The sequence below is a fragment of the Hirundo rustica genome, chromosome Z (genome assembly GCF_015227805.2).
Source record: "Hirundo rustica isolate bHirRus1 chromosome Z, bHirRus1.pri.v3, whole genome shotgun sequence".
NCBI classification, from domain to species: Eukaryota; Metazoa; Chordata; class Aves; order Passeriformes; family Hirundinidae; genus Hirundo; species Hirundo rustica.
The window spans coordinates 35,158,761-35,186,287 of NC_053488.1; the positions used below are offsets into that span (position 1 = coordinate 35,158,761).

Sequence of the window (27,527 nt, forward strand, 5' to 3'; positions counted from 1 at the left end):
TTCTAACTGCAATACTGCCTTATTTTTAGTCAGTGTGTTCTGTGTATTCCTTTAATCTCTGTGGAGGGTTACTTCTTGAGTGAGACCTAGATTTTCAATATTTACTATGTTGTATTTTCATGTTGGTATGTACACCAAAACTACAAGCATTCAATACCAGAAAAAAACCAGCATATGTGCCTGTATTATTTCATTTAAGGCTTAATAATCTGCTAAGGAGCAGTAATTAACAACTTAAACAAATTATAGTTCTCCCGATTGGAGACACAACGTTGGAGCTGCTTTAGATATTTTTAGATAATATATGTATGTTATATAACATGTTAGAGAGCAAATCACCTCTTTAAATATACAGAAAGAATGGTTTAGGAAATCACAGGGAGATCAGAGATACATAAAGTGAAAGAATGAGGATTTCTGCCTCAGGCAGAGCATCAAGAAAGCAATGTTTTGCTGTTGGAATCCATTTTAGCTAGCAGGCTTATTGTAAAGCTCGCTCCCTGCTTGTTGTAGCCCTTCCCAAGGGAACTTGGCTCTGCATGTACTAGATAGATGCCTCAGTATTTGTGGTCATTTATGCCATCTGCAGTTTGTTTTTCTTAATCAGAACAAAAAATTAAGGATTCTTCTCCTTAATGTATTGTATATTACAGTGGGAGCCCATATGCAAAACAGCCAGAGTCACTTATGAATTAGCCCATAGGTTAGGCTGCATGTGTTACCAGAGTATTCTCTGAAGAAATCTTATGATGTAAATAAATGTTATTGTTTAAGATCCATTTCTGACTTTTTTTTGCAATTCTGCAGGGGAGGCAGGCAGAGCTGGAGATGCAGTTAAAACATGGAAAAGAGGATCCTGAAGAGGTGCAGTACAAACAGTTTACAGCCTGGCTATGGTAAGGCTGTGTGCTCCTGGTCACTTGTAATGTCAAGTAAGGGGAACAGAGGAGGACAAGGTTTTAAAGCCTTTACTTTTGCAAGTTTAAAGACTGTGTGAGCACTAATTGCGGGGGGAAACAACAACAACAACAACAAAAACCACCACCAGATAAAGTGACCATGGTGAAAGAGAGGAGTGGAAAGAAAGACTATTGGGTAACTGTAAGGATTTCCATATGCATGGGTTCACAGATACCTTCTCCTCTACAGAGCTTGAACGCTTTGTAGAGTGAACAGCTGGAAAGAGTGAAAGAATTCAGGGGTTTTATAGGATGTTTAAGGAGAAGGGTTATGCAAAGATAAGGATTTCCTTCTTTGAGAGTTTAATGAGCTGTTCCACTGAAAATACCGTGATGGAAGAAATCCAAGACACAATCTGATGCATGTCGTGGTGGGCTTGATGGTAAGTTGGCATTGAGTGTGAGGATGTTGTTTAAAAGCAAACGCATGTTGCATACCCTCATCCCTATCCTCCACTAATTCTGTTTCAGTCAGTTGAGAAGTGTCTGTCAGGATTTAGCCATGTATGTGCATGGTCAGGAAGTGCACAGTGGGAAGTGGGAGGCTTCACAAGAGAAAAACCTACCTATCGATGGACAGTATAAATATCTGGTTTTGTGCTTGTTCATAAGTGCATTGGAAACAAAATATGTACAAAGTCAAAATGATGCTTTTTATCTCTTTCAATCAAAAAGGTGTATTACTAAGTCCCAGTCAATTCAGATTTCAGATTTTGTGTCTGTTTTATTCCAGCTAATTCTGGAATACAGGGTTGCATTGTAAGATCAGAACGCTACAGTGTTGTAGAAAAGATCCTTTATTAATGACTGATAACTTTCTTGATCGGTTATAAAAAGGCCTGTAGCAATGCTGCTTTTGTAGATTTCTCGTGAAAGAATTTCTGCTCTGTATTTCCTAAATGGTGATAATATAAGCTGTATCAAAAATTAACAGAATTCCCTTTATCAGGAAAAAAATCAAAGCAATAAATGAACTAGAGCCCAGTAGTAGCTTTAGTTCGTTTTCCAGTTCACAATTATTTGCTTGATTCCTCAGAAGGGAACCAGGCCCAGTTCCTTGGGCCCTAACTTCAGAAGCAGTTAAGCACTTTTTTTTGCTCACTGGGGTAACCTAATTGTGGACAGTGTGGTATAAATTTTAGTGTTAATCCTTTATTGTGTAAGTTTTGTGATTTGATTTTATTTTTTCTAAATTATTTTTTTATTTTAAAAATTTTTTTTTGCAATTTTGCATTGGTATTTACCAAGCTGTGAATGCTTCTAGCGTGGTTGCTTCGAAACTGTGTGCAAAAGCAGTGTGATTATGAAGGAAAATCAGGGTAGATTTCTTTGAAAGCTAGAGTGTAACTTAGTCTTATAACATACAGTCCTGTTTTAGGAGACATGCATTTTCAGTCTAAAGTTGTCTTTTTCTGTAGAATGACATTAATGGTCATGATAGAATTGTGTATTCTAGAATAGAGGATCTCTCTCCTCATCCACATCTTTCAGTGTAGGAGATTGATTGCTTCTCTGCTTCGGTCTGGATATGAATACAAAACAAAACAATTGAAAACAAGTAGCCTATTATAAATCAACTACAATAATGTGAAAGAAATTGTAACTGTGCCTATGGCTTTAATTTAAATTGATTCAGGTTTATATACCATGTCATAGCATAACTGCCTGTAGTGGTTTCCAGAAATACAGTAAGCGTTGAATAAATTATAATGCGTGTCCAGTATAAAACATTCAGATTTCATTATGCTAGAACATCACACAATGATCTGGAAACTTAGGTGGTTGATGTGCTCGAAAAGCATATTTACCACTATTGCATGAACCAGCATTTTACAAAAAGTGGTGTTAAGTCAAATAAGAGTCCTTTATAAAACACTGAGGGTGTTCATGAGCAGGAACAAACTTGGGGTGGTGCATAGATTTCTTACAGATTAAATGCTTATAATTATTTTGCTCTACATCTTCTGATAAACTGATACAGTTGTTAATCTAGAACAGGTGCATGTGAGACAGAAGAGGAATTTAGCTGACTTCATGGTATATTATAATGAACATGGTATAAATTCTTTCTGTTTTCTTGCAGGGTCAGAGATATGTTGACTGATGTTATCAAAGGTGCTTCCAAGTAAGAACTGTTAAATTATCACAGATTATGATCTTTTCCCATCTTTTCAATAAAGAATGGGACACCACTCCTTTTCCTCCTAGATCTTGTTAAGATGATTTTTACCTTCATTAAATATAAAGCATCCAGGTTTCATGAGTATGTAGATTTAGAAGTTTCTCTCTGAGGTACATAATGAAATGTAGCCTTTTAAAAGCTGAAGATCAAGTCAGCAAAGGTTCCATGCATAAATTAGGACATTACTTAAGGCAAAAGATACTGAGAGACTGCAAAGAACTTACTTAAGTACCTTGCAATTATTTGCAAGTACCTCTTGTCTGAGAGGAGATAGTTTCACTGATGCAAATTATGACATTCCACTAAGGCTCATGTTTCTTGTTTTAAAAAGCAAAATAGAAATCCAGAAAATACTTTTACTGTAATAATGACATCTTTGGATCTGGAATAAATGCTAGATTGGAAGTGTAGGTATATTTTTACATTGCAGTCAAGAAAGTTTTTAGAAATGGAAGACTGATGCATAAGAGAGTTCTATCAGGATTATATTGCAATGTGTTTTTCTGGGAATGACTAGAATATCAATGTATTTCCTTTTACAAAACTGAACATGATTATGTTTTCCCTCCTTTTTGTTAGTGGCAGATTTACTTTCTTGATTTCCTGAAAGTTTTGCACTGTCACAGAAGTTAGTACTCTTTGAATCCTATAATTTTCCATTACCATGATGGTAATGTTTTTGCAGTGTAGGGAAATAATTCAAAACTTTTTTTAAGCTGATATTTCAATAATGACTGGTCTGCTAAATCTTCTCATGCTGTTGCAATGAAATGACATCTGCCTCTCTAGCATTCTCCATTTGAAGATGTTTTTGTTTTGTCCTCTATGGAAATGGTACTAGCTAAGACCAACTGCTGCATTTCTGCGAGTGCTACTTGCTCCGTAGGGTAGCAGTCCTTATTGTACTAGAAAAAAGCTTCTGTTTCTATACAGCTTTGTGTGTGCTAGTCTTTACATAAAAGACAGACAAGAAAAAAAAAGACTGAAAGACTTCTTCATTCTCTCTCTAATTCCTGAAGATGAAGTACAACAGATTTCTGCTGAGCTAGAAGAGAGTCCAATGAAGTTGCTAGGGGAAAAGGCCTTCCCTCCTGGATCAGCTGTAGCATAACTTTTCTGCTTTGAGATATATGTTTTGTTGCCAGCATCTCTCTTATGTTTCTTAACTGTTTGCCTTTTTCTGTTCAGGGACAGCCCAGTGGTGAAAGGAAACTCTATTTTTGCTTTAACTGGCCTTGCAGTTGCTGTAGCCAAATATGAAAGCAGCCTTTCTTCAGACACTGAAGGGGTGCCTGAGGTGAGTGAATCTGGGAGAGGGTTCCTTCTCTTCGTGGAATGCAGAGAGGTAATATGACCAGGTGTTTGAGGGGCTGGTAAGTGGATGTGAAGTACTTTACATTTTCAAGTTCAAATTTCACCATACTCAGTGAATGCCATCTGTCAGATGCTATGATCTATACAGAAGCAGGTAGAGTGTGCATCACTTGTCACAAGAAGCATAATGTCTAACTTATCTATTTGACTGTTTTGACAGAGGAGACAGAGGTCACTCTATGGACACTGAAAGCCAGACAAACCCTTTTTTCATAATTTCATAATTTTTGGCTCCACTGAGTAGAAGTCAATCAAAAATAGTGTCTGGAGAGTCAGCATGGACAAGTAAATGGTGCTACTTACACTACACAGGAATGACAAAAATAATCTCATTCATGGTGGATCACAGCTTCAATATCAGCAGCTGAGCTTCTGTTTAGGTAGAACTTGATTTAAGAAAAAATAATGATGACTATTTGGGTTTGATTTTTATAGACTGAACCTGATTTTATTCCTGTGAAACACTGGATTTCCATGGTCACAGAGACCCTCTTGAGTATTGTGAACAGCCGCTACCAACCTAAAGGTCAGGTGTTCCCATGGTTCTATCAGGTATGTGCTGTAGTACTAAAGGCAAGGCAATATATCTGTATTTCATACCTGGAGTTCTGATCATGAAGTTTCCTGGTTCTGTTTGAGCTGCAGAAGTTGGAATAGAGGAAAATCAAAACTTACCTTACTCCAGTTAATTTTCTTTTATTGTGCTTTCTGTTTGTATTTGTGTTTGCCTAAAGTTTTTGTCTTTATTATCAAAATGGTAAAAACCACATGCAAAGAATGTCAGATTGCATTCTGTGCTGCTTCTGTTTGCTCTATAGGTGTTTATTTTAAATTCCTCAAATGCTGAGTGTTATTACATGGAAAGGAGTAAGAAAAACACTGTTTTTTAATGTTTTTAATGTTTTTCTAGAAATCCTATTCAGGTGAAAATACTGCTAGTATTATAGCTCGATCCTGTGCAGCCACAGCTTTGTCCCTCCTGGTGCCAGTTTTCATTGTATCATGCAAGGAGAAGATTGAGGAGGTCCTAAGTATGCTGACTGACAGGTTACCTGGGAAACCAAATGCTGACGAGTCTCAGGCTGTTCAAATCCACATGGGTCTTGGTTTGGGGATGTTCATGTCACGTTTGTATGAAGAAAAAGTCAGGTGAGAACTACTGTATTGAATGTTGTTGCAAAAGTAACTTCTTTTTTTTGCCTGTGGCTGTAAGCTCTGAGGTATTAAAGTCATAGGCATATGATTCTTGAAGGGCTTTGTATTGTTTCTTAAAAGGTGCCTCTTATTATCAGTCTTTCCCCTACTTTAGCCCCCTCCAGAGCTATCCTAGGTATTTTGTAATTCGTTCAGGATGAGTGATTAATTTTCATAATATCGTAAGGTACAAAGTGCAAAGCAGTGAGCTGGAAGAACAACACATATGCTTTTAAATGGGACTAGTTATGCTGGAAGACATAACTGTAAAATAATTCTGAGTTCTTACTGGTTCCTTTGTAAGTGGTGCTCTGGACACGTGACAGTGTTCACTTACATGATGTGTGTTACACATGTGAGGATCGAGCTACAATGGAAGTAGGGTAATGAACTGTTTTTAAAGCATGCTGTTACAGCTGTGTTGGCAGCACAGAGGTGTTCTGAAGTTGTTAGAAAATGCCTCCTTTTCAGAAAGGTTGGCCTCAGTTGCAAATTTCTGGTGATTCCAGAGAAATTAAGAAGTAGGTTTGGCTTCATACTTAGCCAGTTTCTCAGCTGCTAGGGATTTTGTCTTCCTGTATACCCATAAAAAATGTTTAATTAGTACACAAGCACAGGTACCAAACAGATTTGATTGGTAGTTGTTAATTTGCTCAGTGAAACTGATGTTTCCAAGACACATGCTTTTGTTAACACTGAAGCATTGCTGAGTTCTAATCTTCATACTTTGGTGTCTTGATGCTTTGCTGCCCCTGACTCAGTCACATCATTTGGGAATAGACTACTTCTGGATGTTTAGTCAGTGGGACAACTGAACTACATACAGATCTTAAAAGACTCTTGAAGAAAAGGAAGTTACATCAGACCCGTATTTTGGAGTATATGAATCAATATTTGGGGGGTTTGTGGTTTTTTCTCTGGTGAGAGGTGTTATGCGTATACGTTTATCTAACCATTTCTTGTGGACTAGTTTTACTCTTCCACGGCCCTGCATGATTAGAAAGCTTAATCTTACACATTCTTCAAAGCATTGTTTTGTAACAAATCAAAACTCATAGGGATGTCAGATCATTGAGCTAGTTTCTATTAAGGCGGTCCTGTTCATTTTGAAAATGGAGTGCATATTTTATAAGAGGGGAGTCCATATGATATCTTCGGAGTGAGATGTAAACGCTTCTTTTTTAATCTTTTTTTATCTTTATTTTTAGGCAATGAAATGGAGAGAGATTGACAGAGCTAATAGTGTGAAATGTCATGAATTTTCAGCTTATAAGTAGTTACAGGTCTAGCTGAGATCATGTTTTATCAGGTACCTCCTCCCACTGTCAGGCATTGGATTTTTTGTTGGTTTGGTTTTGCAGTAATATACCTGGTCAACAGATGAACATGGTTCTCATGAAGTCCCTGGATGTGTTGGAGGACTGCTGCTTTGACACCAGCCTGGAGTACAAGTGAGTTTCTTTTATTACTGATGATACTTTATTTTGAACTTTACCTTTCAAATTCATACCTTCTTCCTTAATTCTACACAGAATAGTATAAGAGTAGGATAAGGAGACAACCTGTTCTGAGTACTTCCGTATAAATCACCAGCTCAGGCAGGCTGAAAAGGCCCTTTGGAGGGCCACATGCTCCCTAAAACAAGTCACAGACTTGGTCTACATTGCTTAAGTTTTTACGTTCAAGATTTGAAATTCCTAACACAGTAAAACACGTGTCAGTTGCCATGACACAACTAACAGAGTGTGGCAGCATGTTTCTTCCACAGTAGTAATTTCTCTTCCGAATCAGGGGAGGAACCACAGTATCTTGAGTGTCTCATTGAGACTGCATTTTCTTTGATTTTGAGCATTACTCTGCCAGCTCTTCCCTGTTCAAAAGAAACAGCAATAATTCCCACTTGCCTCTGGCCTTCTTTCTCCAGTGCACTTTCTGAAGAGCTCTGAGGAGTCACAGCTGTACATCACTGGGCTGTGAATCTGTATAGCTTAGTGAGGATTTCTGTTGCCTTTTGAGTGGCACAGGGTGAGACACAGTACACTGGGACTGCACTGCACCCCTTTGTCATGCCTGTTGTTGCTGGTTTGTGCAGCCTTTTAGCTGGAGATCAAAGCATCAGAGAAGAGCCAAGCCTCTGGTGGCAAGAGGTTGCCAGAAGAACATGAAACAATGGCAAGCAAGGGAGGAAAGATTGAAGAGAGGAGTAGTTTTTTGTGCTGACTATGGTTTTTAAAGTTTAAGAGGAAGTTAGTGTCTAGCATGAGTTCTCTCTGTGGGCAAAGAAGTAATGTAAAATTGTAAATGTTGCAGAGTTGTCCAAATTTTGCATTTCTACACTCATAAACTGCTGCTCCAAAGGAAGGTCCTTTTCATCCAGTGTGACACAGACATGATCAGCTGTGAGGCATGAACATTTTCACCAGTGTTTTCACCCCTGCTAAACTGTTGATTTTCACTAAAAACAGGCTGACCGTGTTTTCAGTATAGATCTGCTGAGCAGTGCAGATGTAGGAGGAATTGGCACTGTCCAGACTCAGGCTGCCCCAGTGGAAGGCAGGACTCCCTGCAACCTGATACTCTGGCAGTAAAACACTTAAAATGTGCTGGGAAATCTGAGATACCATGTAGAAGAAATATACCTCAATGCTCATTTTATGTAGCTCACAAATAAGGTAGCTAGAGAGCAATTGTTAGTTACAAAAAGGGGAGCAGAAAAGTTGAAGTTTTATTCTTGCTTTGGTTTCTGATTATGTTTTAAGTCTTTTATAACTGCGAGTAACATAAAATAATATAGCTCTAAGGAGAAATTGCATTTTCTTTCTATGTAGTTTTGTCAACAAGCAGTAGTGTAAGCTTGAATTTAGAGATCTTGTATATAAGCCATGTCCTTGTTTTGTTGGCTATTCATGAATTCAGATCATGATTCAGTTACTTAAAAATGTTTGTTTGATCTTCTCTGGAAAAAAATAGCACTCCCAAGACACCCCTCCATGTCTTCTAGCTGTGCCAAATCATCCTTAATCCCCAGTTACTGTAAAACATTACCTTAAAAATATGACTGAAGGTTTTCTCAGATGTTTCTTTTTTACCTAGCTGAGTAAAAGCAGCAGCTCTTGCCATTTTTAAGTTGGATAAGAGAAGCTTAGGATATTGCCTAAGACGTTAGCCATGTTCATGTGACTGCTTGCAGCTTGCCACAAGCAGTGTCAGGGAGGAAAAAAATCATCTACCGATAAGAGCTATTGTGGATGTGTGCTGGTGAGAGATCACCTTCAGAGCAGTAAGTGTCTGCTATGCTTCACTATTTTATGTTGGAAGCCAGAACTGTTTGGAAGTTTTCTGACAAAACTGATGACTTGGAACTTGTTATGGGAGCACACATTTAGAATTTAGTAAAAGATCTATGGTCCAGAATGGAATTTCTGATAAAATCTGAAAAAGAGGCAGAGACTGTGGAGGTGTTTGTGCCCGCTGCCCTATTAAATTATGTCCTTTGAAACTGTGTTCTTGTTGCAGTTTTAAATATCCTCCACATTAAAACAGTTGTGCTGGATATGTCTGCCCTGATGAAACTCCTCCACTATAGCGTATGCAAATTTTAGTACATATGGGTTAGAATGCACACCTGACCATTCCTTTTAAGAAGTGCAGGTTAATACCTTAATCTCTACAGCCATCTTAGAAGCTCTCTGTCTTAGTCACTAATTTCATTACTTTTGCAAATGAAACAACTCTTGGAGGAGTCTGACAGCAGCAGATGCTAGTACACCCAGTGAACCTGCAGCTAGTCTGTTTAACTGGGATTAATTAACAGGACAAATTGCACATAGAAATTTGGATCCATACTTCCTTCATACTAGTTTATGGTGCTTGTTGTTGCGGCTACTAGTTCTTCAGAGGCAGAAGGAATAATGAGGCTGTATGTGTAGGATTTATTATTTAAATACATTTTCTTCTTATGCTCTTCTTCTTCTGGTGTTTCCTGAAAAAAGGATGTGTGAAATAAAAACCATTTGCGAAGCTGACTGTGGTAATAAAATATCTACAGGGCTTGTTACCAGGCAAGGCCAAGAGGTGTTCTTGCCCACAAACTTTTGTTGGGGTTTAAAGGGAGTTAAAAGCAGCCAAAGCATACTTAATCCTTTCTCTTTTGTTTTCTGTTAAAGCACTGGATGTATTTTAGGAGTAGGACTTGTTCTTTCGTTTATGAGTCACAGTAGCCAAACAGAATTGCGAGTGCACGTTTGCGCTTCATTGCGAAAACTCTGCAAATATCTGGACAGCAGTGGGGGCCAAAGCAGAGGAGTCCAGGAGGTATGACCTGTTTTATCACATTTTTTAAAACTTCCTTTTATTTTCTTGCCTCCCTTTAATAACTATAGTCTTTTTGCTGAAACTTTTTATCTGTGGTACTGGAAGGCTTGATTTCTACTTTTTCTTTCACAATATATGGGTTTATGTCTGCTGATATAACAGCAATAGTCCAAATAGTGTAATGCTTACGGACATTAAGAAATTGCCTGAAAATATACCAGACATGATCTTTTAATGGTCTTCTTTAATTCCTTAATCCCAAATTAAATTGTTGAAAGTTGGATCGTGAGTAACTGTGGATGTGGGCCTCTTGTATACAGTTGTTTATTGCTCATCTGATCTACTAAAAGCACACAAGTTCTCAGAGAGAACTTAAATGCTAATACTTCCTCCTTCAATATGCCTTCTGTATGCTTCTTTGAAATTTGGAGGCACTTGCTAATGTGAATTTGGTACTTGTGCATGCTGCTATGGCCCCATTTACTATCATCTTTATTTTGAACACTTAAACTGAGCCCTGCATTTCAGGGAGTTTTTTTCCAGGATATGTCCTGGAAGTTTTGACATGGTCCATGTACTTAGCCTGTGACTCTGCTGAGGTAAAACTTGACAATGAAAACTGATGAAATTCAAGTAGTTTGCAACAGAAAAAAAAATCAGAACAAGCAGATGTTTTGCACAAAAAAAACTAGCACTGTCTGTACATGATGTATGTAAGCTTGGAACAGCTGAGCAGTTGAGTTGCATAATCCTCTTTTTTAATGGGAGTTGATAGAGATTGATAGTATTATTCTTTCCCCCTGTTGGTAATGTTCTGAAAGCTCTTTATTAAACAACTTCTTCGATGAAGTTTTATTTGGCAGTTGATATGTGTTGGGGATTAGCCTTTTGCAGTTTATGGTTCATGCATTAAAATTACTTACAGCTATGAAATAATTTATTGGACCCCAGAGATCTTCAAGTGCAGTATTGAAATGAAACTGAGTTCAATACAGCAATTACTGAGATGAAAGGCAGCAGCTGTTTAACATCATGAGATAGTTTGGGATGAGAAGCAAAACCTACCCTTTGCAATTAAAACCTCTGTAAGGATTTGTAAGATTTGAACAGCACCCTAGGATGAATGCTACTATATGAGATGCGTGAGAGGCTCTTTCAGAGCCTTAAATGACTTGGATATAACCCGATACTTGAGAAGTAATTTTGGCCTGCTGCAGCAAGAGCAAAACTGCGTGTTACTTGCTACAGGTCAAATGGATGTCAATCCTGCACAGTAGGCAAGTGCTCTCTGCTTCCCTCAGAGTCACATGTTGCTCTGCTGCCTTACTTTGGTACAGAGGAGGCTAAACAGTTGGCACACTTGCTTTGTTGGTAATTCAGAGTTCACTTGCTTATTCTTCTTGGCTAAGGCAGGAGAACATAAAAGCAATGTTGCTGGTGAATCCTTCTGCAAGGACAGGAGGCTGGTGTTGTGGGCTGTATGTAAGAGACAGTTCTATATGCTCATTTTCTGGCATAGTGGACCTGCTTGTAGTCCTCTTGAGAGCAGAGCATGCTGAGTATGCTTACAAAAATAATGATCAGATGCTTGTGTTGAGAGAATAGCTACATTTCCGTGGAAGGTCAGGAGTTTGACCTCTGTAAAATCAGAAGTACTTCCAAGCTTTAGCTGTGTTTGTTTAACATTATTAGCATCTACAAAGTATCTTTCAGAAAGGGAATAAATGTTTTTTCTATCATGCTGGCCCATTATTCAATGTGACCATTGCTGCAGTGAGCTTGATTAGACACAAAATTAATGGAATAAAATTTTTTTTCAGGTGCTTGCCTATTCTGTGGCCTGTTGCTGTGTCTCTGCTTTCAGTGTTGGAATCATAGAAGCAGCTGAGGCTGAGAATGCTATGAGCAAGCTACGGACCTTAGCAGAAAATAATCAGCAGGTAATAATTCCGTATTTTAGACTTGCTTCAGTTCTCTTTCTCTCTGTATCTATTTAATACTGGATACTGCTTTACCGAACTGTAATTCAAGACAATTATATAGATATGCTTTCATCATTAACTAATATACTGAATGTATTTTGCATACCATGCAAAGACATTGTAACCATTACTAAGACTGCCACTTGATTCATTAATGCGTACAGAGATTACCAAAAGGTGAAATAAAAGCAAGTTGTATGTGTTTGACTGCTTTTGGAAGAGAAATTGTTAGGTTTGATTTCTTTAGTCCCTGTACATGCCATTTATTGTTCCTTTTATAGCATATTTCTATAAACTCTTTTTCTTCGTGGGAAAATACATCAACTGTGCTGTTCTGAATTTTTGCTTTCCCTTAACCACCAAACAGTGCATCATAACCATGCACTAACAAAGCCACGGCTTCCCCCAAGTGTGTGTTTCATCCCTAGTGTCCTAGGGTACCCCTCAAATTGCCAAAAATAATCTCAGTATTTCAGTGCAAGTTCTTTTCTAGATAATGTTTGCCAGGAAATGAAGGAGCTGGTGAGGGGGGGCAACCATTTTGAATCAAAGCTTGTGTCACATTAATCAACTGTTCAGAATGTTTATCTGAAAAATAGGAAGTCAGAGCTAATGACATGTGCTAGGCGTTTTTATCTTCCTGTCAGAAAATATGTAAAACAAAGCTCTATGTGCCTAAGATTTAATCTCAGAAAATCTCATGTCACTTGAAATAAGAAAGCATCTAGTATTCTAGACAAAGACATTACCTCTAATTCTTGGGAACTAATAAATATGTAAGCAGTGTTTCAATAATAAATGTATAAAAGAATACAGACTCCTTTGTAAAATCTGTTTTTAATAAGTTCTTTTCACCTTACAGACCTACAGTTTTGCTTTAGCTTTAGGTGCAATAGTACATGGATTGTCAGCTTGTGGTCATGGGAAAGCTGAAGACCTAAGTAACAGACTAATGCCAGCCTGGATAAAAATTGTGCTTGCAGAGGTAAAGGAGTTTGAATGTGTATCCTGGGTTTTGTACTTGTTTTTTTGTTTGGGGTTTTTTTGCCTGGGTGGGGGTAGAGGAGAGGGGGAAGAGATGGCGTGCAGTTTAAAATTAACAGTAGGAACATAATTTTGCTTGCTTCTGCAGGAGTGATGCTAGGAAAAGTTATGACTATCTGAATATGCTGTTTGATTGATATTTGGAAGCAAGAGTATAACTTTGAGTGATTTGCTAAAGGGAAAAAAATCTGTGTTTCTCTTCTGCTTGGAAAATCTGTGAGAAATGCTTATCTCAATGAGGTCTTAATTTGGACAATTTTACTAATTTGGAACAAAGATAAAGTCTAGGTTATTAAGTGAAAATGTCTTGTGAAATCCGGTGCTGCTTATCAAAACTAGAAAAAAGGGTGATTATAGTGCCTTAGTCATTGTAATAATTTCAATTTATCTGGAAAAGTTAGGTTTTTCAAATCAAACTCTAATCTTGCACATTAAAATTGCAGCTGAAGGTAATTATAATAAAGAAACTGATTTTGAGTTGAATTACACTGGTATATTTTGTAGAATGGAAATTGTGCTAGGGAAAAAACTGATTTGTCAATCCATGACGATTCCAGATTTGGAGGCGTGAGGAGGAAGGTCCATATAAAGCTTTCATTCATCAAGAGAGGTATTAGTATTATCTGCCATGCTGGAGTCGGATCTGAAAAGGCTCTTGGAATTGACATTTAGTAGTGACAGTAGTCACTGGTTTTGAGTTGGAAGAAACAAGCATTTTGTCGTACAGTAGTCTTGTGTCATCATGTTGGCTCACTGGTCCTGAATTATGCTTCCAGGGTTCTCCAACAATGGAGCGTCTGGCTGCTGTCAGTGGGCTGGTTGCACTGGTTGGTTCTGAAGGAGGCATGATACAGGTGAGAATATGCTTATTCCTATATATTCTTATTTCATATATATATTTATATTTATATATATATATACACACACACCCCCCTAATCTCTGGGGAAATTTGGCTAGAAGGCAAGATGGAATGCATTCTCCCCAGTCCTACAGCAATGGCTGTAAACTAAAACATCACACTTTTGCAATAATTCAAGTCGGGTACAAACCAAGCAATATTGAATTGTAATGCACAAAGCGGGGCTTGTTCCATTTTGCCATCATATGGCCCATGTGCAGTGCCACTGGAGAAAAGTCTACAGCCATGTAAGCTTTCCCCTTTTCTCTCCCTTGCTCCCCAGAGAAAGGCATGGGTGCAAATGTAGTCTATTTTCAGAATTTTTTCTGTTCATTGCTTATTTTTTTACCTCTTACAAAACTCACCTTTTTTTATTTTTCTCTTGCAGCTGAAATCTGACAGCATTCAGTCCTCACAGTTTCAAAGTAAGCTGAATGAAGTGATCAGAACCCTTACACAGGTAAGAAGGTAGCCTCTGTTTCCTCCTAGTGTACCTTGATACCTTGCACAAACAAGTCAGGTCCGTTTGAAAGAAACTCCAGTGTTTGTATCCAGCTTGAATGAGGCAGTGTAGGAAAATTTGTCTAACTAGTGGTCTGTTGTCTCAACAGATAATTAGTTTCTCAGAGCAGATTGGTCTTCAGACAAATGCAGCAAGACTTCTGGGACATCTTCACATGTCCTGTTCATCTTTTACCCAGAACAGGCCATCTGGTAAGATGCTTTATTACTGCTTCTTAAAGAACATATCACTAAAAAAACAGTGAGGGACATTAAATCCTACAAATTAGAGATGGCAGCCCTGTGAAGGACATGACACCCTTTGAATCGGAGATCTCATGGTCTGTGTGCCTAAAGGTTGGAGCATGAAGCAGGAATCAGTGTGCTGAATAGGATCCCCCACATCTGCATTTACTTGTAGTATGAAAGTAAGGTTCTAAATTGTTCTGGTCAAACTTGTATATTGCTTCTTTATTTTTTCATAGGATAAACTGTAAACAGGTTTTACAGTTCCTGTGGCACACATATTTGACATCTACTCCATGCCTTTTAGAACTGATTAATCTACTGCTTGTTTTAGCGCTTCCCACTGCATAAAAAAAATCAATACTTAATAACTAGTCTATAACAAGACCAAGCTGACTTTTTAAAAGTATCTTTTTAGAACAGATCATCTCTGGTTAGCTGAAATAAAAGTAGTGTTCTGTGCCCTTTCAGGGTAGCTGATACATCACTAACTTCAAGTGTTGTTTCAATATCCATTGGCAAAATAAAGGCCAGATAATTAGTCATTAATGAAATACCAGTAATAAGCAAAAACTATTGTAAAGTTGAAGCTGTTCACTTTTGTGTGAACTAAATTGGGAATCAAAAATACAAAATGTAGATTAATATCACAGAGAAAAGTCTCTCAAAGTTTCTGCTTTTATGTATGCCTATGTGCATACATGCATACATGCCTAAGGTTAGATACCAAATGTCTCTGCTGCATTAAACTTTCTAAAATTTTAAGTGCTTCCTTTCAAAGCCCAACTTGCAGTGCCCAATATACTTTTAAGGATGTTTTTATTCTTGGCTTTTCAGTTGATCTGTGAATTTTTTTTTTTCAGACCTGTCACTTCTCACCACCAGGAGTGTTTAGCTTGTCTTAGAGGTGAAAAGGCCAATACATTATCAGTCTTAAGGTCTAAATACTCTTGAGTCACCCACAGAATCAGTTAGCTCAAACACGGCTCAATTTGGCCTTTAAATTTACATGGGAGCAGAAGTTATAATTTTTGCTGATGATGTTTTAGAATTTAAGCAGTCTTTTTATCTTAGCAGTTCCTCCAGATTTTAGCTACTTACCTGTAAACAGCATTATCAGGGCCGCCATTGACTTTGCCATTGAAAGTGGAAAGAAAGGTAAGGATCAAACTACAGTATTCCTTTGGGAAATTTGTTACGTCTGTAAAAACTGTCCTTAAACACTTGCTTTTGCTTGCTAAGATAACTTTCCTAAGTACAAATTTGAACTTCACTAATGTGATGTGTTTAAAATAGAAATTTAATTACACTCAAAAAGATACAGTAATATTATGTAGTTAGGACTTTCGTTTTCTCCACCTAATTTTTGACATTTAAAATCCTTTTCCCTTCCCTCTCTGTTGGTGAGATTATGTTTCTTCCCTATGAGAATGAAAGTCAAATCATTTTAAGTGTTAGGCTGTATGCTCAGTTAGTACTCCACCATCAGACTGACTTTATGCTGCCCCTGATTTCAGTGATGCTGTACTAAGATTCTCTGTAACAGAGTGGTATTAAACAGATTACTGCTGTGATAGATGCAAAGAAGCCTGAAGAAAGTATGGTCTTACGTGAGGAAGCCTGTAAAAGAGACATCTTGGAGTAGTCCTAAGGAAGATAGAGGATTGCTCCCTTTGTGGAGCTAAGTGAGCTCACTGCTGTCCTGTGAAGCAAACTTGGCTTTCAATGGAGGTTAAAATGCCCATGTTTTGATTCCAGGAGGACTGAGTTAACTTATATTAACATAACATGGTATGTAACAAAGGTTATCTCTTATCTGACTGTTCTTTTGGCCTGCATCTAAAAGATGAGAAAGGAAAAGCAGTGTCAGAAAACTTTGCTGTTCTCCCAATAAGAAATGCAAAAATACCTTGCTAGATGAGAAATATCTGTAATTGACTTGTAAACTGACTCAAGAACAAGGGACCAGAAAGTTTCTGTTTATTAGTAACAAAAAGCCATTTTGACAGAAGATTAAAAATGTAACTGTTCACTTTAAATGAGATGGCTAATTCTCAGATGCAAAAGAAAGTAACAGTGATTTTGTAACACTTTTCAGTTCTTTATTACAGCTTGAGCTACAGTGCAGTGTTCACTTTTTTTTTTCCTGAGCTGATCAACCAAATATGTGTGTATAAAATTCAGACTCTGACCGAATCTTCTGTTCCAGGCCCTGAATCTGTCTCAGCTGAGCTGGTGAAAGTAGCACTGGCACCAATTGCATTAGTTGGAGAAAGCCATCAGTATCCACCTGTAAACTGGGCATCCATTCTTTCTCCTTTGATGAGGCTGGACTTTGGTAAGAGTAGTAGTTTTCTATCAAGACTTTTGTATTTGTCACAAATTGTTTATTAATGCAGCTTTCACAAACTTTGGAGCCCTCTTCAGGACTTGAAGTTAGTGTAGTGGTTAGTTTTGTTATTGAAAACTGATTTTTTTAGTGTTTGCAGATAGATATTTGTCATCACCATGTGGGCACTGTTTTAACTGAAGAAGATCAGAGCTGAGAAGTTCCCTAAAACATTGGTGAAAGTGGCCTGAATATTTCATTTGAGCTCTTTACATAAGAGCCTAAACTCATAAAACTCAACTAATTGTATCCTGTTTTCAGTACCTTATAAATGCTTGGTCCAATGCTCATGTCAGAGCTTGCATGCAGCTGTTTCACATATTTGAACTGTTTGGTAGCTCATCTAGCTATCACTAGTTTGAAATACCCTTTCTACTAAATTACACTGGGCGATAATTTTCAAAATAATGGAAAATTTTTCTTATATTGAGGTCTGCAGTTCTTAGGAAGAGCTGAAACTTGTTAAATGTCAGGAGGGTTTTTTTATTCCTGCTTTTCACTTTGGAGTCTTTCTTTTGTAAATCAGGGAAATTGCAGGGGAAACAGGTGTTTTGTGGCTGGTTTTAGATTTCAGACAGCATCATAGTCCAAGAATATTGACTCATTTTTCCTTCTTTTGATTAAATCTTAACTTTATTAGCAAGGAGTGGTTTGTTGTTTTTTTTTTTTAACTTTTACCATTCCCACATTTTTGTTCATGAGTGAATTGAAGTAACTTGAACAAATGCTGATATTTCTTGCTGAAAGTGCATGAATGGAAAGAGGAGTCTTCTAACATGTATGTGTTAAAAGCTTTAAGTTGGATTTTTAGAAAAATAAGTTATAATCTAGTGCTCTAGTAGAACAATAACCCTTCTTTTTTATGAATTGAGAACAAATTTAAAGGGAAAATACTTTCCTTGTAACTTTGTTTTCTCTTCTCTTTTAGGTGATGAGGTAAAACATCTCTGCCTTCAACTGGCTGTGACACAGGCTCAGTCATCTCAAAACGCAGCAATGCTTTTAGGGATGTGGGTGGCACCTCCCCTTATCTACAATCTCAGTGTACGTATGTCAGAAAACTTGTGGGAGCTCAGCACCTCTTCCATATAAAATTCCTCAGTGACAATGTTTAGGCTGTCTCACCAAAAAAGAATTACTGGCTTCAGAATTCTTCAGAAATACTGTTTAGTATTATTTATAGTGAGAGAAAGGTTATTCTGGGGCCTTGAAATTCAAGGCAGAGTTAAAACCTGCTACACTGATTTTACTTTACTGCTTAAGATCTTTTTCCTCTCTCTCATTTCATGCTATAGTGGTGATAACCTGGAGACATAAAGCATGGCATGTAGGGAGAAAAAGTATCTTTTATTATACCAGCTGATAGTCTTAAAAAAAATGTCCACCCTAATCTGTCCAAAAACTTAGCTACTTTTTCTAGCAAGGTCTCTTGATCTGGCTAATTAGTAAAAAAAGCTATGTCTTGAAAACCTCTCCTTAATTTTGTAAATACCCAACAGACTAACCTACTGTATAATCAAATTCAGTCTTATCCTTAATTGCTGTTCTGTTCTTCTGGAATTAAAAAGTGGATTCCATGGTACATTATGTAAAACTCCCTGAATCCCACAGAACACTTGACTGCACATTTCTGTCATTTTATACAAGTTCAGGCACAGATTCATGACAATTCTCAGAAAATTGTTTGTTTCTGTAATTGTTTGTTTCCATGGACTCTTCGAGGAGTGTTTTTTGTTTTAATTCATTAGTCTTAGATATGCAAACATCTGCTGGCAGTTTTAAGGTATGTAATTGGTAAGGTACCAAAAAAAAAGGTTTTATTTCTTAGTACCAATTTTCCAGCTGCAGTGGGAATGTGAGGTCACAGAATGAGGTGAGCTATAGAGTATATAAGTTCTGCATTTTGTACAGGTTATTCATTCTTCTTCACTAGCTAGCAACATTAATGGTTCTATGGCTATCATACTTCTGTCCTTCACTCTCTGGACAGTCATATGCTTTATGTAGGAATGCAGTGGGCACATGTAATAAAATTGCTCTACCCATATGGAGATGTGATGTCTAGGATTCATTGAAAGTAAGTGCTTGAATTTTTAATGAAAACAGAATATCGACATATCTGAACTCTTTTTAACACAAAACATTCATCAAAAAAAGGAAGAAAAGTAGAACTGAGAGATATTTATGACTCTAAGTGCTTTTATAAGTGGTTTTTGAGCCACTCTTTTTATAATGTTATTCGACAATAGTTCAAGGTCAGTGAAGAGTTAACTTTTTGCTCAGTTTCAAATTCTTTCTTTATCAGATGAAAACTCAGAAATACCTTTTCATGTCCCTGTCCCTGTGGATGCAACATGTTACAGAAGACAAACTGCAGTCTTTTATAGAAGTGCTTCTGATACAACAATTTGAAGCGAAGAACCGAACAAAAAGCCCAGAAACTTGCCAGTGTGTTCTACAGGGGCTCATCCAGGCAATGAAAATTCCCAACCCTGCCCAGTTTTGCTGGAGCTTTTTGTGTCAGGCTGTGGAGAAAATATATGAGCTTCTACCAAATCAGGTTCAGGTAAGGAGTATATATGAGGTGTATGAACACTGATGCATCAGATTCAAAACATGAATTAGATGTACAGTTTTTAATGATAATAGTTAAAATAGCAACATCATTTCAACTTAAGTTACTTTGGTTATTTTAGAATATTATGTTGTGAAACCAATCTGATGTGCACTTCTCCCTTATAAACAATTTAGTAGTGGAAAAATACAGTAATTGTACCAAAATAAATGTTGTTGAAAGAGAAGGCTTTCTTTTTCACACAGAGGATTCAGCTTTTCACAGTGATTTAAAGAAACTGTTTAGCTACAGAAAATACTTTCAAAGAATGGCACTTTGCCATTAAAAATAAAATAAACTCTTTGAAAATATTCAAATACCATTATTCATGTAGATTGATGTATATTGAATTCCCCAGCAAATACAGAATTTCTAAAATAGATTAAGTAAAGTAAGACTAGAGGATAGATTAATTATTCATTATTATCATTAACAAGTTCCTAAACTCACCAGTTTTGGTTATGAAGAAAGCCAGAAATAGACATTTAGTCATGCATTTACTCTTCTATTTGCAGAGAGGTGAATTAGAGATGTATATTGACGTAGCAAGATGTATTTCAGAAATGGCCGATTCGGAGATCAGTCGCATTGTCTATGTCTCCAAGGTAATTACATTTCAATTCTGCTCTTTTATCACCAGATCATGTGAAACCTTGTAATTTTTGTTGACACCAGACTATTTTAGCTTATTGAGAGCATTTAATTAGAGTGTTCTGGATCTAATCTGCAGGCAGTAGAGAGATGCAGTAGTAGTAAGAATCCATATCCCAAACTTTCTCAAAGCAACTGAAATACTCATGATTTCACCTGGGAGGTTTGAACTGGAGAGTCTTAACTAACTTAGTCAGGTGGGGGTTGGCCTCTTCTCTCAGGCAGCCAGTCCCAGACAGGACAAGAAGACATAGTCTTAAGCTGCACCAGGAAAGGTTTAGACTGGACATTAGGAAAAACTTCTTCACAGAAAGGGTGATTAGACGAGACACTGTCCCTGGAGGTGTTTAAGGAAAGACTGGATGTGGCACTCAGTGTGGAGGTCTAGTTCCCATGGTGTTTTTTCATCATATGGACTCAATAATCTCGTACGTGTTTTCCAACCTGCCTGTTCTGTGATTCTGGGAATTGCTCTGTTAGCAGAACAGGAACAGGTCTGAGATTTTGAAGATACAACACCACTCTGGTTCACACCAGAGTGGTGTTGTATCTTCAAAATCTCAGACCAATAATGCAAACAGCAGACCACAGTCCTCTGGTTAATATACTCACCTGCTTTAAATTGGACTGTAAAATGTATCCTGGTGACTAGCTGTCCTTGAACTGGTGGATCTCTGCTTCTGTTAAAAATGCAAAATAATTGACTGAAAAACTTTTCATTCTTGACTTTATGTTTTATATTTACATTCACACTCAGAGTGTTTCCTGGTGGACAAGATGACTGAGGATGATAATGGAATAAAAAAGCTTTCATCTTGTAGCTCACCACTGGAATTCTTAGCAGCTGAAATGCTAAGGAAGAACTTGACGTTTTCAGATCAAGCTTTTAAAAACAAGCATCTGTGACATAATGCCCCCTGTTCTGTTTGCTATCAGATTCACTAGAGCATCAAGCATTCATATAGGTGGTGGAAGCAGAACTGTCATTTCCTTACATTTTTCAATTCTGATTTCACACTGTAAAACATCATTTAAGAAAACCTCTTTTTGTCACTACAGTATATCTGTCTTGCAAGAAGACTTGAGTGTCCAAAACTGTTAAGCTGGTTCATTCCATTTCAAAGGGGAATGTAAAATTCAAAACAATATGAAAACATAGGTTGTATTAAGTTAAGTTTTGCTGGACTATTTCAAACAATGTAAAGTTCAAATGATATGTACAGTCTTCTGTTTAATAATATGTCCTGAGGAAAACTGAGCCTACTAGTTATTCAAAGAGTTACTTACTTTTTTTATAAAGAGGAGTGCAAAATTCACTGTTTCCACAAGAAACGCACCTCTCAATTTAACGTGTTTTTATTGCATTTGCAGAACAATATAGAGAAGGCCACATTCATGAAAGTCTACTTAGTTTCTCAAGGAAGATTGTCCCTGACAAATTTGAGTGCTGTGATTAATATTGTGGCAGAATATCACCAGAAAGAAAATATTTTATGGATGTTCTTGCATGGTTTCTATCATGCTCGTATTGTGAGACATGAAAATACAGGTAAGATTAGGCTTAAAGAAAAATCAGAAATGCAATCAATGGATATTTATGAATCTACACGTTTCCTTTAAAATAATTTTAAGATGATTTAACCAAAGCATTTCCAGATTTTTCCGTATTAGAGACTACTGTTTTCAGAATTCTTGTATTATTCAAATACTTGTATCAAACTTTGCTTTTATGTTTTTCACCAGTTACTTCTTTTTCTGTGGTCCAGCTACAAGCCATTTGTCTCATCAGTATGGTTTACAGACCAGAGTTTTTTTTACTAGATCTGTGTCTCCCACTCTTTTTTCGGATAGTGGTACAGATGTACACAGTACATCAGAGACCTTAATAGTGTGGCTCTGCTAACCTTCTGACCTAAAATCTGACTTACTGGTATGTGGCACGGAGGGTGGGAGATGGTCCCATGAGACTGGTTGAACTAGGAAGATAACTTTCTTTCCTGAAGTCCTTGCACTGATTTAACACAAGAAATAAATTTCTCTTTTTTCTCTTCATAACTGTACCAGATAGTCATCTGGTGGGTTAATGATTTGGGCTAGCTCAGCTATGGGTCTGACAAAGCATAGGGCCTGACGCAAGAGAACAGGGAGAATCACACAGGAAGATAAAGAAGGAATAAACAAGAACAGAAAGATACAAGAATGGGGTCTTGTTTTCATGGCAGAAAGGTCTTTGTCTGCCTGTGTTCACTGAACAACTTCAAAGCATTATATTGCCAGATGCCTTGGCTGCCAGCTGTGTTTGAAGAACTTCAAAGAGTAGTGAGCTTTAATTGAGTGAAGTGAGGATTCTTTGCGAAAAGAGGAGACAGCATGAAAGGGGGCACTTATAAAGTTTACATGAATATAGTAACGTATGTTATAATGTGGTCTTGGTGATGAGCATGGTTATTAGTTTCTAGGAGGTAGAACAAATTATGGATAGCAGAACCTGAATCAAGGAAATGTCTTCCACCCTTGGGATAAATTGAGGGCTGATTTGCATGCCTTGACAATATTTTATTAACCCTCTCAACACTGTAGGACCATTTTCATAGTGTTTTGCACACTGAGGGAGGCTTTAGGATTCTGTAGCAGTCATATGTGCAGACTTGGTTAGTGGGTCCTGCAGGCTGCCATTATGTGAAATAATTCTCACTCAGTTTTTTTTCTTCTGTGTGTTCAGTGTGTTGTCTGCATTATAAGCAGAGTTTCTGTGCTATTTAGGGGTCTGTATGTTTTCTGTCAGTGACAGAATTAATCAAATGTGATAGTGGCATGGGTGATACTTGTTCTTCTACAGTTGGTACTTTCTTGCTATAATGTTTTTCTGTTATTGCTTTTTAATGAAAAGCAGTGCATTTTAGTGTTTGACATAAGTCAGTGTTCTTTTGCTTTTTCTAGGAGTTCTGAAAAGAATGGATTGGCTGTTAGACCTGATGGGCTACATCAGAAACGTAGCGTACAAGTCAATACCCTTGCAAAATGTTGATCTGAAAGAGGTAATGCTGTGAAAATGATTTGCAGCAAGAAAAGGAGGTTCTGATATATTTCACGTTTTTCCTCAGTAATAAGTATTATTCCCCATGCTTTTGTATTTTAGAAGATTTTGATCTTACCACCACAGAGAAAACCTTTACAATTTTTGTACATGAGCATGATTAAGAATTTAAAACTCTTACTTTAGAATAACCTTTACATTTAAGTTATAATAAAACCTCAAAGCAACTAAAGGAAGTAATTACTTCAAATTTTCTGCATTTAGAATAATTGAAGGAAAAATTTGAATTCACTAGTAGAACTGTCTAGGCAGGTCAGAACTGTGTAGCTTCTGTTTCTGAGAGGGATTGGACAGTTTTAAAGAAATAATGTTGTTCAGCTGTTTAGGTCTTCTGTTTGAGGTCATAAAGTAAGCTGCTGCTTAGATCAGAAAGGCGTTAATTACATTGCTGCAATATTTCCCAGCCATTTATAGCACCACAAAGGTAACCACCTCTGTGGTTATGTTGTTGTGAAAAGGTTATTTCCCCATTTTAAATAAATTGTGGATCAGCTTTAATCTAAAAAATTATTTTAGAAGAGAGTGATGTTATTTTTCTTTCTGTTTTAGTTTGAATTTTAGTTTGAATTTAGAAAGAGGATTATGCTCTTGAAAGCTTAGAAGGGTACTAAGAACTTTTTAGTTCGTGCATTTTGAATATTAGCTGAATTTTTAGATTATAGTTTTTAAGAGCAAGTCACCATCTGGATTTTGGTCTTGGGTTTTTGGTTGGTTTCTTTTTTGGATGAGGTTTTTTTGGTTGTTAATTTTGTTGGGGTTTTTTTATTTTTTTTCCTCCTTTTGTATTATTCATTTAGTGAAGTGTATTTCTGCCTTTTTCCTGTTTAGTGCATAGATTTCCTTGTGTGGCTGTTTGCAGCTTCTGTGTTGGCCTGGGCTGACCATGGTGCACCATTACTACTTGGCCTCAGTTCTGACTGGTCACTGTGGAAGCACCACATGGTATCGCCAGAATTAACTGAGGAACATATTGGCCAGCACCCCACTGACAAGTTTGCTGTGCAAGAGACTCTCACTCTTCTTCCAAGGAGCCTTTTCCTTTTGCTGGCTAAAGAACCGTGGAAAGAACAAACACAGAAGGTAAAATTGCATGTAGTGGTAAGCACTTTACATGAGAAAGCGCCCCATTTTTAGTAGTCAGCTTGTATCTTAGAGCAGTTATTTCCTCTATATTTTATTGCATCTCAGTCGTGATCTCACTTTATTTTTAATCAGACATGAAAGTAGTTTCTCAAGAAGAATTTGAGAGTTGCAAAAAAAATACAAAATTACAAAGCTGGGAGTCAAACTCTTAAGAAAATACAGCTGGGAGCTGCTGGTAGCGAGTCAGTGTTTTAAACACTGAAAGAAGTATCCTCTGCCGTTGAACACACCACACTGTAAATTCAGAGCAATCAAAGATTTTCTGTACAGTTTGCAGTATGTGTCATTTATTTTGAAGTTTGAATTGAAAATAAATATGGAAAATTTGTTCAGTGCATGTAGTTGCTCTGTGTGGAAGTACTGCTGTTAATAGATTATTAGTTAGCTGTTTTATGCCAACTGGAGTCTGTTGAGAACTGGTTTCTCTGAGCATGCTTCTCTGCTCAGAGTTACCACTGAAGTCAGAATTCAGAATGTGGGAGGAATGCGGGGGTGAGCTGTTACTATGCAAGTGCCTAATTAGGTTTTAAGGAAGAATGTGAGGCCTTGCCCTGAAAATCATCCTTATGAGTTTAAATACCATATTGTCATCCAGACACCCTGCACTGCCAGAAAAGAACAACAAAAAAATGAGAGAGGTCAAAAGAGGAACAAAGGCAATAAGAGTTCTGAAGGATTTGCAGTAAAACATTTGGACAAGAGACTGATAAGAAAGAATTACATTAATAGGTTAAAGGTATGAATAGACGAGATTGAGGGAAGCTGTTTAGTATGCCTTCTTCTTATGAAGAATTATTGCTGAGATAATGAGAAGGAACAGAGGGAGTTTCAGATCCAGCTACAGGAAGAATTGCATTGACAGGGAGATGTACTCTTAGGGTGTTTTGTTTACTGTGGGCAGAAGGTTCATTGGCCATTGCCTCTGATTAGATAACTGAACTTAGCAGAAATCAGATGTTGTCTCTCAAACTGAAAGTAATTAGTCATGTTCTAGTGCAGGGGGTTTTTAATTCAGATTTTTTTTTTTGTATTTCAATCTTCAGTTTATTGACTGGCTGATCAATATGATGGAATGTCCTAAGGAAGCATTATCAAATTCTTCCATGGACCTGCTGAAAGGTAATATATTTTTAATTTGGTCCTTATTTTTCTGTAACTCTCAGTACAGATCAAAATGCAGGAGTGAGGTTTTGCAACTAATTTGGGAATCCTCCAGTACTAGAATACAAATCACATAACTTAGGTGCAAGTAAATACTGCACTATGTGGAAAGCATAGGAGGGAAACTAGGACAGCATAGTAAAAGGATCTGAGAAAAAAGGAAGGAGAAATGAGGGTTGCTGAAAAGATACACAAGAAGAAAGATGGAAAGTAGACTGTATGCTGAATTATGGTAGGAGTTGTAGCTCTAGCGTGCATCCCGTTGCTTACTTTCATAGGTAGGATCTGTGCAAGTCATTTTAAGAGGTCACCACACTTGTGCTTCTTTCCATGAACACAGTTCACTTCCTTTGGACCATCTGATTTGTTGGACCTAAACAAGGCTTCTGGAAATCTAGTTATTTGCATTATTAGGATAATTACCCTAATTCATGTCTGCAGTCTTTAGTTGCACTCTGATAAATTCCCCTGTAATGTCTGCTAATCTTCACCCAAAGCAGTGCTAAGGGCTGTTAGAGAATCTCCTCTGTATATCAGAGAGTTCTGATATTCACCATATATTCTCAGTATGCTCTGACAGAGATAAGTCACTTTTCCCCTTGAGCTTCCCATTGTTTTTTTCCTTTTATATACTAGAATATGAAACTTCCATCTGAATAACTAGACTGTGACTAGTTTGGTTACTGAATTTTGTCTTGAGCACATGATCCTTTCAAATTGAATTAAGGAATCAGTGAGTTGCATTTCCAAGCAGTGAATTGCGCAGAGGACTTAAGACTTTGTGCTTCCCAGTGCCTCCTATATCCTGGTTTGCATCATTGCTCATTGAATTTGAACTTTGTGCAGTGTTGGTAGATCTGTGTTCCTGAGTGATAGACTAATTAGAAGATGATGTGATATGATTTCAGTAGAAGACATAGTGCTACAAAGCAGAGGAAGGGCCTAGTACATCACCACAAGTGAAAGAATCGTTAAAAGAGTCAGTAAAAGGAAAACTAAACTTATACCTGTGTTAGTAAAATTACTAGGAATACTCTCACCTCTTTTCGTTCGGACTGCACAACTTAATGTAATTTGTCCCTGTCTTCACAGTTACACTTCTGGCCTTGAGGTCTCTTGCAGAGTTCAAGAAGAAAGCAGTATGGACTAAAGCTTATGGGTGGTAGCTGCACACCATACCTTATCCAATGAAGAAAATTATACATACTTGGAAACATAATATTGTTACTCAGGCATCAAGAAGCTGTATTTCAAAGATGTTTCGTAGCACAAGATTTTTTATTTGGTTTGTTGGGTTTTTTTACCCTTTTGCTTCATCACAAAAATTCCTATGAAAAAACAATATTGTGTCTTTAACTGATGTGTCATTATATTTTGCAAATGTGCTAAATCTAAATGAGAAATAGACATTCAGTTTCAATTGAGTTGCTTCAGTGACATCTGGGAACCTCAAAAGCTGGAGTGGAATATTCCTTTAGTTCATGGAAGCTTTGAAGGAACGGCTGAAAATAAAACAAGCTAGTAAAATCTGTTTGGATATAGCGAATTTACTAAAGTATATTTTAGTGTAACAGACTTCGAATGGGCATTATTTTTTAACTGATAATCCTTCCTTTAGCAATAACACAATGTTCTTGTGCATTAGTGACAACACATTATGACTACATAGTGTAAGCAGGGTTTCTGTAAAGGGGTGGTATGCGTGTCAATTTTGCAATGGCTTTATAAAGATCTCTGAAATTAGTCGATGATCCCGATGGCTGTTGTATCTGCAGCT

General features: G+C 37.2%; 1 protein-coding gene across 5 annotated transcripts in view; it reads left to right on the forward strand.

The window, feature by feature from the left end:
• The window catches only part of FOCAD (focadhesin), a 100,998-nt gene extending 73,721 nt beyond the window's left edge, over nucleotides 1-27,277 (forward strand). For 3 of the 5 annotated variants that reach the window (XM_040089188.1, XM_040089186.1, XM_040089187.2), the window contains 22 exons: nucleotides 808-896; nucleotides 3,043-3,084; nucleotides 4,330-4,438; nucleotides 4,951-5,067; nucleotides 5,426-5,664; nucleotides 7,071-7,160; nucleotides 9,876-10,023; nucleotides 11,844-11,963; nucleotides 12,868-12,990; nucleotides 13,826-13,903; nucleotides 14,337-14,408; nucleotides 14,560-14,662; nucleotides 15,770-15,853; nucleotides 16,905-17,033; nucleotides 18,013-18,128; nucleotides 19,390-19,650; nucleotides 20,214-20,303; nucleotides 21,721-21,898; nucleotides 23,290-23,387; nucleotides 24,275-24,526; nucleotides 25,633-25,708; nucleotides 26,843-27,277. In XM_040089188.1, coding sequence (XP_039945122.1) covers nucleotides 808-896; nucleotides 3,043-3,084; nucleotides 4,330-4,438; nucleotides 4,951-5,067; nucleotides 5,426-5,664; nucleotides 7,071-7,160; nucleotides 9,876-10,023; nucleotides 11,844-11,963; nucleotides 12,868-12,990; nucleotides 13,826-13,903; nucleotides 14,337-14,408; nucleotides 14,560-14,662; nucleotides 15,770-15,853; nucleotides 16,905-17,033; nucleotides 18,013-18,128; nucleotides 19,390-19,650; nucleotides 20,214-20,303; nucleotides 21,721-21,898; nucleotides 23,290-23,387; nucleotides 24,275-24,526; nucleotides 25,633-25,708; nucleotides 26,843-26,916 — 2,688 coding nt within the window. In that variant the 3' untranslated portion in view covers nucleotides 26,917-27,277. The remainder of the gene's footprint in view (nucleotides 1-807; nucleotides 897-3,042; nucleotides 3,085-4,329; nucleotides 4,439-4,950; nucleotides 5,068-5,425; nucleotides 5,665-7,070; nucleotides 7,161-9,875; nucleotides 10,024-11,843; nucleotides 11,964-12,867; nucleotides 12,991-13,825; nucleotides 13,904-14,336; nucleotides 14,409-14,559; nucleotides 14,663-15,769; nucleotides 15,854-16,904; nucleotides 17,034-18,012; nucleotides 18,129-19,389; nucleotides 19,651-20,213; nucleotides 20,304-21,720; nucleotides 21,899-23,289; nucleotides 23,388-24,274; nucleotides 24,527-25,632; nucleotides 25,709-26,842) is intronic. The other 2 variants (XM_040089190.2, XM_040089189.1) reach the window with 1 other exon arrangement.
• The last annotated feature ends 250 nt before the right edge of the window (nucleotides 27,278-27,527 follow it).